Source organism: Malus domestica, chromosome 08 (assembly GCF_042453785.1).
Source record: "Malus domestica chromosome 08, GDT2T_hap1".
Taxonomy (NCBI): Eukaryota; Viridiplantae; Streptophyta; class Magnoliopsida; order Rosales; family Rosaceae; genus Malus; species Malus domestica.
In genome coordinates, this window is record NC_091668.1 from 25,255,163 (window position 1) to 25,267,251 (window position 12,089).

General features: G+C 40.1%; 2 protein-coding genes across 2 annotated transcripts; both read left to right on the plus strand.

Moving 5' to 3' along the window:
- Positions 1 to 6,397: 6,397 nt before the first annotated feature.
- LOC139198124 (uncharacterized) lies at positions 6,398 to 8,524 on the plus strand. Its single transcript, XM_070826386.1, has 5 exons — positions 6,398 to 7,054; positions 7,316 to 7,468; positions 7,679 to 7,763; positions 7,974 to 8,123; positions 8,262 to 8,524. The coding sequence occupies exons 1-5, from the start codon at positions 6,398 to 6,400 to the stop codon at positions 8,522 to 8,524; spliced, it is 1,308 nt and encodes a 435-aa protein (XP_070682487.1).
- A 43-nt stretch (positions 8,525 to 8,567) lies between these two features.
- Positions 8,568 to 9,854, plus strand: LOC139198125 (uncharacterized). The gene is made up of 3 exons (XM_070826387.1): positions 8,568 to 8,631; positions 9,286 to 9,347; positions 9,453 to 9,854. Exons 1-3 carry the CDS (start codon positions 8,568 to 8,570, stop codon positions 9,852 to 9,854), a joined length of 528 nt encoding a protein of 175 aa, XP_070682488.1.
- The last annotated feature ends 2,235 nt before the right edge of the window (positions 9,855 to 12,089 follow it).

A 12,089-nucleotide genomic window follows, 5' to 3' on the forward strand; every position in this document is an offset into this window, starting at 1 on the left:
TCATATTTTCCCCATGAGAAATTCTCACGAAGATCTCGATACATCTTTGTACTCCCAGGGTGAACGAAAAATGGGAAAATATGAGCCTCCTCCATGACCTCCTTCTATAGGTTTCTAACATCCGGAACACGAAGTCGAGTCCTGAAATGAAGTACACCACTGTCAAAAATGGTAAAATTAGGCTGAGTACTTGTTTATACCCCATCCATGATCCAAACTAACCCAGTGTCCTCACTTTGGGTTGCTTAAATCCGATCAATCAACGTAGGTTGCACCGTAAGGGCTGAGAGGAGATGATCTCCATCCTGATCAATCGGTTCAATCTCCATTCTCTTAAGATCCTCCATTAACTGACTAACCTGAAGTGATAAAGCTGCAACACTAGTTAAGCATTTTCGACTCAAGGCATCAACAACTATATTCACCTTACCAGGATGATAAAGAATATGATAATCATAATCTTTCACCAGCTCTAACAAACGTCTTTGTCATAAGTTTAGCTCTCGTTGGGTGAAAATATACTTGAGGCTCTTATGATCGGTATAAATCTCATAAGACTCCCCATAAAGATAATGTCGCCAAAGCTTTAATGCATAAACCACATCAGCTAGTTCTAAATCATGAGTGGGATAATTAAGTTCATGCGGCTTAAGCTGGCGACAACCATAAGCCACTATATTATCGTGCTGCATCAGAACGCAACCTAATCCTTTATGGGACGCATCAGTGTATACTACAAAACTTCTAGAACCAGATGAAAGCGTAAGAATAGGTGCAAAGATGAGTCTCTTCTTTAGCTCCTCAAAACTAGCCACACACTCATCATTCCAAACGAAAGGAGTATCCTTCCTGGTCAATTTCGTCAAAGGAAGTGCCAACGATGAAAAACCTTCAATAAATCTGCGATAATATCCAGCTAAACCCAGAAAACTTTGAATCTCAGTCACTGTGGTAGGTCGATTCCAACCGACAACTGCCTCCACCTTGGTAGGATCCACTTGAATACCATCCCTCGAAATCACATGGCCAAGGAATCTAACACTTTCTAACCAAAACTCACATTTGCTAAACTTAGCATACAACTGATGATCTCGCATCGTATGCAAAACAAGTCTTAGATGTTCCTCATGTTCAGTTGCACTTCGTGAATAAATAAGAATGTCATCGATGAACACCACCACAAACTGATCAATAAACGATCGGAATACCCTATTCATCAAGTCCACGAACGTAGCAAGGGCATTAGTCTGACCAAACGGTAAAACCAAGAACTCATAATGAACATAGTGAGTTCACAAAGTTGTCTTTGCTATATCCTCATCTCGGATCCTCAACTGATGATAACCAGTCCTTAAGTCTAACTTACTAAAATATTGAGCACCTTAAAGTTGATCAAACAAGTCATCAATCCTTGGTAAAGGGTACTTATTTCAGACTGTTACCTTATTAAGCTCACAATAATTAATGCACAAACGCATATATCCGTCCTTTTTCTTCACAAAAAGAACAGGAGCACCCCATGGTGAAACAATAGGGCGAATTAAACCTCTATCTAACAACTCCTGTAACTGTACCTTAAGCTCCTTAAGTTCCAAAGGTGCCATTCGACATGGAGCCTTAGAAATAGGTGTGGTCCCTGGCATAAGATCAATGGTGAACTCAATTTCCTTCACTAGGGGCAAGCCAGACACCTCAACTAGAAACACATCAGGAAACTCCTTAACTACCGGGATGGTGTCAACCTTACTATTTCCTTAATCAACGGCCATGACATGAGCTAGATAACCCTGACATCCATGTTTCATAAATCGCCTAGCCTTAGCGGTTGATATCATTACTGGTGGTGGAATAGGTTTACGATCCCCAACAAATTGAAATTGAGGTCTACCAAGTGGTTGAAAAGTTACCACTTTGTCAAAGCAATCAAAATTTGCGCAATATAAGGATAAGTAATCCATGCCAATAATGATATCTAAATCTCACAGCGGAAGAATCATCAAATCCATTGTTATTTCACATTGGCCCACACGAGCCTCACACGATCGAACTACTTGATTAACAACATAAGGTCCTGAAAAAGGTTAGGAAATAGAGTACGTCACATCCATCATCTCTATAGGTTTATCCAAAGACTTCACAAAATTATTTGATATAAACGAGTTCTTGGCCCTAGGGTCAAATAATGTTTTAGCGGGGAGTGAATCAAAATGAATAGTACCTGTAACTATGTTCAGCTCCGCCTTAGCCTCCAAAGTAGATAATGTACAGACTCTGCCAACCCGTTCAGTACCTGCCTGAGACATCCCATCTCCACTGCTCTAAGCCCCAACTCGCTGAGAACCTCTACCAGACTGCCTACGACTCTGCTACCTAGTCCTCTACTGGCCTAAGCCTGAAGGTGCTCCAGCAGGCCTACTATGTGCTGAAGATGCCACTGAACCCCCAACACTGGTAGCAGGTCTGCCAGCACCACCAGCGGTAATCTGGGGACAATCACGAAAGAAGTGACCAATCTCACTGCACCGGTAACAAGTCTTGTAACCGGCTCTACATGTGCCATTATGTCGGCATTCGCAATGAGCACAAATATGTGGAAGTGTCTTATGTGACTGGTCATAAGATCCCCTGGAAAGGCTATCTGAACGACCTCTAGAAGAAATCTAGGGTCCACGCCTGAACGCGCACTGAGTACCTTCTCGGAAACTACCCTGATGACTCGCCCCAGTGTAATGTTGGGAGCCTCCTCTAGAAGTAGCCTGGAAATCTCCACGAGAAGTACCCTGATATCCACTATGTGATGATCCCTAAGAACCATTAAACGAGAATCCCTGGCGCTTTCAGAATCTACCAGGAAACGCATCAGATGACTGGCCTCTGATCGGGCTCTCTTCCTCTGTTCCCCACCCTCTCATGCATCACACCCCTCATTAATCTCCGTTGTGCGTGCAAGATCAATCACCTGAGCGTAAGAAGGTAATCTTTGGACCGATAACAGATTTCTGATACTAGGATTGAACACCTTAATAAGTTTCGTCGTTTTCTTATTTTTAGGAAGAGGCTGAAAGAAACTGTAAAGTTGAGTAAAACGGGCCACATAATCAGCAACTGTATTGGTTCCCTGCTCAACAATGGCAAACTCGGCCTCCAACTCATCTCGGAATGACTCTAGGAAGTACTGCTAAAAAAATGCAGTCTGAAACCACTCCCAAGTAAGAGGTCCCCCGACTACTAATAATGGATGAGTGATCTGCCACAACTCGTAGGCCTCACCTGTCAACATATACGCTGCAAGAAGGCAGTTTATGGGTACGAAACTCCCTGCACAAAGACTTCTCCTTACTAGAAGCCACTCGAACTTGAGCTTGCATCAACTATGTCAAATCCTCGATGGCCCAAAAAGCTCCATCAGTTCCATAATAATCATGGCTAGCCTCTTGACCAGAAGTAGGAGTGCCTTCATCGGGGACATCATCCCTAAACTACTGAGTAGTACCGTGTGGGGTCGTCATAATGTCTGATGCAAAAAGAATTTAACATAAGATTATAAACAACATTTGATAGAGGAATTCATGGACCTAATCAAGGTTCACTACCTAACCTTCCTAAGAATTTCTCACTCTAGGGTTAAGGTATGAAACCCTGAACCTAAGCTCTAATACCACAAAAGTTGTCACGCCCTGATCCCAACATACGTCGAGAATCGACACGTGACAAGAAAAATAACGTTAGTTGAATACGGTATAAGTTACAGAATGAAATACTTTAACTGATACACCAAAATAATATGAAGGTGGCTAAGTACTCTATAAGATTTTTTTACAAATATGTACATTCCAAAAGGAAGCACAACCCTCGGCAGACTAAGAACATGATCGAGGTGCTCAAAACAAAGTCCCAAAAGATAAAGTACAAGAGTGAATCAAGGGTAACCTAACACTCAAAGTCTCTGATAACCGCACTGCTACCTCCACCTTCGGACTTCTCGGAGTCGACTTAAACCTGTTTCCTGTATGATCAGTGCCTACATAATTGGAATGGTGCATCAGACAAAAATCAACCCGGATAAGCTGCGAAGCTCGTGTGAGTGACAATAATACAAAGTATGTGATACAATAACAAAACCAGCCATCAATCACAATTTATAAACCTTGAATATAAATCATGCATGAGAAATAAATACCAAACCTTTTAAAACTCCGAATGAGTCACCCAGACATTCAACGGTTCGTCTGAAATAATCACAACATCTCATAACCATATTCTCATACAACACAATGAAAAGTAGGGTTAGAGCGACCTAGTTCGGCCGAAGCCTACACCTTTGAAGCTATCTCAATCCAAACTCAATGAAACCCTAGGTGGATACGATCCCGGAACATCACTCAACAGAAATGTGGAGTAGAAGGGTTTCCGGACCATCTTTCAATGGAATCTGAGTGGATACGATTATGGACCATCACTCAACGGAATCGTAGAGTATGAAGGATTCCAGACCATCTCTCAATGGAATCCGAGTGGATGCAATTCTAGACCATCACTCAACGGAATCACAGAGTAGGAGGGATTCCGAAACATCTCTCAACGAAATCCGAGTGGATACGATTTTGGACCATCACTTAACGGAATCGCAGAGTATGAGGGATTCCGAACCTTCTCTCAATAGAATTTGAGTGAATACGATTCCAAACCATTACTCAACGAAATCGTAGAGCATGAGGGATTTCAGACCATCTCTCAACAGGATCCGAGTGAATACAATTCCGGACCATCACTCAACGGAATTGCGGAAGACTAACAACCATAATGTACAACGGCTCAAAGAAATGAGACAAACACAAGTTCCTTAATTTACAAAAACTCACCCAAGGGAAAATGAGGCACAAATACTAAATTTAGAACGGATTAACAAAGCGGGAAATGAAACAATATCGAAGCAACAAATCCCCATCACAATGGGTTAATGGCCCACCACTAGCCTTCACATTTCATCACATCATGCCAATCAAACAAATCAAACCATATTTCAATATACATACGTCAAATCTCATTTCATAACTTAAATCAATGGCTAAGCATTAAAAATAACAATTCAATAGAAAACATATTTGTAAAACCAAGTCATATCCAAACAGGATAACAATTACGAAAACAAGGTAATCACCAATATCACATGTATTAAAGTCACTCACCTGGAGTCCACGCTAATGCACCCTAGCACGAGAGTCAAGGCATCACGTTCTATGACCGCCTAAACAAGGTACAAGTCCACATTTAGATTTCCTTCAATAATTAATAAGGAATCGAATTGTCATTCTAAGGTAGGGTCCATGATCTTATGTCACTTATTCTGTAAGATTCAATCACTAGATTTCCACTTGTAAGTCCCTAAGGTCCTTAAACAATATCTACCATAGCATACTAAAATTTGGTGTCAATTCAATGGTAAGATCATCAATTGTTAGAATAATCAAGTGGTGGACCTTATCGATAATATACTTAACCAACAACATTTTCATAAATCGAATGTCACACATCGGGAAATTTGACCTTTTTAAAAAATTCTCAAATTTTACAAGAATGAAGATCTCAACAAGTAAAGTAAACTTTATACCTGTGGCCGAGTCCAATTTGGCCTGGAAGGCGCTCAAATTGGCTTGCAACCGTCAAAACCCTAAGGTGTGTGTTCTTCAATTCGGCTTCTTTGGTATTCTAATGCCCCAACCACCAGTTGGGTCTTGTTCCTAGGTCCAAGGGAAGTTGATTAAGGGTGATGGTGAATGGTGATACTCTCCAGAACGACAATTCGGTGTCGAGAAGTCCTGGGTTCTCCTGCGGATTAGGCCTTGAAACCCTTGATTTTTGGTGGAGATGGAAGATGGAAGGTGGTGGAAGATGTGGCAGGTGAGGGATGGTTGAAGATTACTTGAAAATATGGTGGAAGATGGCTGAGTGTGGGCCGGCTGAAGATGTGGTGTTGTGGTGCACAGTTAGCTAAAGGAAGGAAAAAAAAATCCCCCCTTTTTCTTTTTCCATCTAATTTTTTTGTCCATTTCCACTTATAATAGCATGTCCTTTAATCCCAAAAAGTGTTTGGGCCTTTTGCCCATAAGTGGAAATTAAAATGATTCCCACAATCTATAGTTTCACAACTTCAAACGTCCATAACTATACCGTTATAATTCGAACTCTCAAATGGCTTTCGCCTACGCGTTCATGGGTTCTTGATCTATTTAAAAACACTAGTTGTAACTTCGAAATGTCAACGAAAGATAAAGATTGATCATGAAACTTCCAACTCGATAACTAATCAATTACTAAACTTAAAATTAACAGAATTAAAATTAACTAATAAAGATAACGTAATCGCGAAATATGAATTTAAAATACGAGATACGTAATGAATGGTGAAATTCTGGGGATGAGATTTCACAATATCTCTCTACAGGATGCTCAGAATCATCCGGACTTGATCATGGGTATGTTAAACATTCTTGGCCACTTTGCTAGAGTTCTAATTGATTGTGGTGCTACGCATTCTATTATTTCTGATACATTTGCTCAAGTGACACAACCTCATCCTACGCCTCTAGGGTATGATTTAGAGTTTGCTATGCCTAGAGAGGAGAGATGTTATGTTGATTGTGTATATCCAAGATGTCCCGTGATGGTGGAGGAGGTGGTTATGCCAGATAATCTTATCCCGTTAGATATTGTTGATTTTGATGTGATTTTAGGCACATATTGGTTGCATTATAATCGTGCCAATATAGATTGCTACGGGAAAACAGTTACTTTCCATCGTCCTGGATTACCTGAAGTTATTTTTGTGGGTGAACGTAGTGGGGTGAGGCACGGTGTTATTTCTACTGTAAGAGCAAACATGTTGTTATTGAAAGGTTGCCAGGGATATTTAGCTCATGTAGTGCGAAATGATGTTGCTTCTAATAGTGTGGAGGATGTTCGAGTAGTCAGGCATTTTCCTAATGTATTCCCTGATGATTTACAGGGATTGCCGCCAGACCAAGATGTGGAGTTCACTATTGATTTACTTCCAGTTACGGATCTTATATCTTTTAGCTCCTGCTGAATTGAGGGAATTGAAAGTTTAATTGCAGGAATTAATCGATAAAGGTTTTATTTAGCCTAGTACTTCACCTTGGGGAGCTCCAGTTTTGTTTGTAAGGAAGAAAGACGGGACTTTGAGGCTATGTATTGATTATAGGCAATTGAATCGGGCAACAATTAAAAACTGTTATCCATTGCCACGTATAGATGATTTGTTTGATCAATTTCGATGTGCTTGTGTGTATTTAAGATTGATTTAAGGTCTGGGTATTACCAGTTGAAGATCAACAGTGAGGATGTCTCTAAGACTGCTTTCAGGACTCATTATGGTCATTATGAGTTTCTTATGATGTCATTCGGATTAACGAAAGCACCAGTAGCTTTTATGGATTTGATGAATCGAGTATTCCAGCCATATATAGACAGGTTTGTCATTGTTTTCATTGATGACATCCTGGTATACTCTAAGTCTAAATCAGAGCATGTTCGACATCTTACTTTGGTGTTGAAGAAATTAAGGGAACATCAGTTGTATGCTAAGTTTAGCAAATGTCACTTTTGGTTGAATCAAGTGGCATTTTTGGGACATGTCATTTCTGCTCAAGGTATTCAGGTGGATTCTCATAAAGTGGCAGCTGTGGAGAATTGGGAACAACCTCTAACCGTCACCGAGGTACGGAGTTTTCTTGGCCTAGCAGGTTATTATAGACGGTTTGTTAAGGATTTTTCAGTCATTGCTTTGCCATTAACAAGGTTGACTAGAAAAGAAGTTAAGTTTGAGTGGGATGATAATTGTGAGCAAAGTTTTCAGCAGTTGAAGTATTATCTCACTCATGCACCTATTTTGGCACTCCCAGATAATAGTGGTAATTTTGAGGTCTACATTGATGCTTTCTTAAATGGTCTAGGTTATGTGTTGATGCAACATGGTAAGGTGATTGCTTATGCTTCGAGACAATTGAAGCCTCATGAGAAGAATTATCCTACTCATGATTTGGAGTTAGCAACTATCATATTTACTTTGAAGATTTGGAGACATTATCTTTATGGCAAGAAATGTAAGATCTTTACGGAGCATAAAAATCTCCAGTATCTTTTTACTCAGAAGGATCTTAATCTTCGATAAGGAAGGTGGATTGAGTTGCTTAGTGATTATGATTGCACAATTGAGTATCTTCCTGGTCGTGCGAATGTAGTGGCTTATGCACTTAGCAGAAAGACTTCGGTTAGTCTTAATGCCATTTATGTTTGTCATGTTCCTCTTCTTGCGGATTTAAGGTCCACTGGAGTGAAGTTAAGAGTGGAAGATCGAGAGGAAGCCCTACTTGCTAATTTTCAAGTTAGGCCAATTTTAATTGATCGTGTACTTGAAGCCCAGATGGATGATGAGGAGACCCGGAAAATAATTCAAGCGAGGAATCAGGGGAAAAAGGAAAAACTTCAGAATTCGAGAAACTGATGGCATGCTTATGCAGGAGAGTAGGATGTACGTACCGAATAATATGGAATTAAAGAAGGCGATTCTTGATGAAGCACATATTCCAGCTTATGCAATGCATCCAGGAGGTACTAAAATGTATCATACCATTCGACCATTTTATTATTGGCTAGGTATGAAAAGAAAAATTGTTAAATTTGTGAGCAGGTGTGTCATTTATCAGCAAGTCAAAGTAGAAAGAAAGAAGCCTTTTGGATTGATGCAGCCACTTCCCGTTCCATAGTGGAAATGGGAAAATATTACTATGGATTTTATGTACAAGCTTCCTCGTACACAGAATAGTTATGATGGCATTTGGGTGATAGTTGATCGGCTTACTAAGTCAGCACGTTTTATTCCTGTGAGAGAGAAGTAACCTTTAAGCCGATTAGCTGAGTTGTTCATATCGAAGATTGTGAAGTACCATGGGATTCCAGTTAGTATTATCTCGAATCGTGAACCTAGATTTACTTTTAAATTCTGGACGGCATTCCAGGAAGCTCTTGGCTCGAGGTTACTTTATAGTATAACATATCATCCTCAAACAGATGGACAATAAGAGATGATTATTCAGACGTTAGAAGATATGCTGAGATCTTCAGTATTGCAGTTTGGTGACGTTTGGCATAAGTGGTTGGATTTAATGGAATTTGCCTACAACAACAACTTTCATTCAAGTATTGGTATGTCACCATTTAAGGCATTTTATGGCAAATCTTGTTGTACACCTTTGTGTTGGTCAGAGATTGGCGAGAGAGTTTTAGTGGGCCCTGAGATCGTGGATGAGACTACGCAGAATATTCAGGTGATTAAGTTTAACCTGAAAGTGGCACAGGATTGACAGAAGAGTCTAGCAAACAGACATGTCACTGACCGGGTGTATAATGTAGGTGATTGGGTATTTCTGAAGCTATCACCATGGAGAGGTGTAGTACGGTTTGGAAAGAAAGGCAAGCCGAGTCCTAGGTACATTGGACGGTATATGATCATCGAGCGAGTTGGTGAGGTTGCTTACAGGCTTGAGTTGTCTCTAAAGTTGTCCAAAGTGCACGATGTGTTCCATGTCTTTATGCTTCGTCATTTTGTTTCAGATCCGTCACATGTGATACCTTCTCAACCTCTGGAAATTAATCCAGACTTGTCTTATGATGAGGAGCCAGTGACTATTTTAGATTGGAAGGATAAGGTTCTAAGGAATAAGACAGTACGTTTAGTGAAAGTTTTGTGGAGAAATTACTCGGTGGAGGAAGCCACCTGGGAGACAAAGGACCGGATGAGAGATATGTATCCAAGGTTGTTTTATGATTATTAGTGGATTATATTTATTGCGTGAATTTCGGGGATGAAATTCTTAAGGGGGGTAGGTTGTGACAGCCCGTCCTGAAAGATATTCCTTGATTATGTGAAATGTCTAGAATACCCTTGGATGTCGAGTACATTGTGTGATGTTGTGGTTTGAGTTTGGGTTTTAGACTAATTTAATTAGTTCCTAAGTTTTTGGAACTTAAAATTTATGGTTATTGTTTGTTGTGATTGGCTGCAAACTGGACCACACACACACACCAACCCATTCCCTTACCCGTTGACCTTTCTCTCTCTTCCCTCTATCAGTTTTCATCCATTATCCGTATAATTGTACGGTCAACTTCAAACCAGCCTTTGCAGGCGTGGATCAAGGCTGTGAAGGTGGTCTTTGTGTTCCTTATGAACTCAGGAACACATCCATACCAATTGCAGTACGTGAAACCCTAGAAAACCCGAGAACCCAAGAACCTTGATTTGGAGTAATGTTCATGCACTCGTAATCGTGAAGTTTTCAAGGAGTTTTAAGGTTATAGGGAGCCTTAAAACATCTTCACGAAGCTCGGGGAGTAATTTTGAAGTGATTTGGACGTCGGGAAGCCTAGGTTTAGCTAGTTGCAGGTTTGGCCGGAATATCGAAGGTTTTTTAGGCGACTTTCTGTTGGTTTTAAGTCCCCAAAGTGGTATGAATATGTTCTTCTCATCTTAAGCTTCAATTTGGTTTAAATTTCGTGAATTTTGGATAAGAAATAAAGAAGATATGAAGTTTTAAAATTTTTCCAGTTTCCGACGATTGCAGCGGTAACCAGCGATGGACTCTGGAGAACCAAGGAAGAAGTAGGAGAATATTCCGTCAAAGTTGACGGAATATTCTAACGCCGTCAGGTAATTCTAACTGCATATTCTAATTTCTCATATAGGTGAGACCTATCCTGAGGACGAGCGCCATCAATCGAGGCTCGGGGGCTACGACCCTTCAACATATCAGTGAGTGGGCTTTTGGTTTTTCCGTATATACCTATATACTTGAGATTTGCCCAGAACATGAATTTGAATGATTATATATTTTGAAATGCCAAGCAAAGTATCTGCCTATTTTATTATGCATTAGTAGTTGCATACATTCATGATTGGTGCTGCGGACGCACAGGTAAGTGCTAGGTAAGTTCATAAATTAAAGATATGAGATTGCTTTAGTTATGCGAGATATGATGTGATTATGTGAGATATGTTGAGAGCTCATAAACCTGCACCCCGATGTTAGTGCTCTCGCTCGGAGTTAGGGCATAATCCTTCACGTGATGTTTACTTCCCACACCATATGCTCACCTTGGATCCAAGTTAGGTGCACATGCTTGTCGTACAGACCACTATAGGTGGTTCCGATTCGTAGGTGATCTGCAATCATTCGCACAGCCTTCACGTGATTGTAGCACTAGAGCATATTTATTTTACACTTAGTCTTGTCGTACAGACCACTTTAGGTGGTTCCGACTCATGTGTAGGATTTGATATGATTGAGATTGGTTATGAGCTATAGACCTAGCCGTGCAGGTCACATAGGTGGAGCCGGTTGATATGACATATGGCATTGATACAATTTAACTGAATTATTTATGGCATTTCTTTGAGATACTTTGGCATGGTATATTTCTATGATTTTCATCCTGGACATGATTTCGTTATAGCATATATTATTTATGGGGAATTATACAGGTTTTACGACGAGTGGTTAGAACTTTTAAGAAATGAAATGATTTTGAAAAGCTTTGTTTTTTCCCACTCACACTTTTTGTTTTGCGCCCTTCCAGGTTTTAGGTAGAAGTGATTTGGTGGATCACGAGGATTTCGTTGGTGGTTCTGACAGAACATCATAAATGTAGGATTACCTTTGGGTGTCGTCTATTTAGTACTTGTCTAGTCGGACTGCACTTAGGCTATTTTTGCTCTGATGGTGTATTTCACATTTAATCTCACCTTTGCACCTTATCTTATTTAGTACTCTAGTTGATTTGGTTTTTTATTCATTCGTATTTCTCTATATCTTTATTTCTTCCGCACTATGCATATGGTTACGTCACTCTCACGTGACGGGCAGCACGCCCTGATTTAGGTCGGGGTGTGTCATATATGGGTACATTCTTTTTTATTTGATTTTAAAATGTATCAATGTCTAGTTTAATCGAAGAAATTTACTAATGTTATCAAGCCTAATTTTTTGTTTTTTTTTTTTTTTGTGATTTTG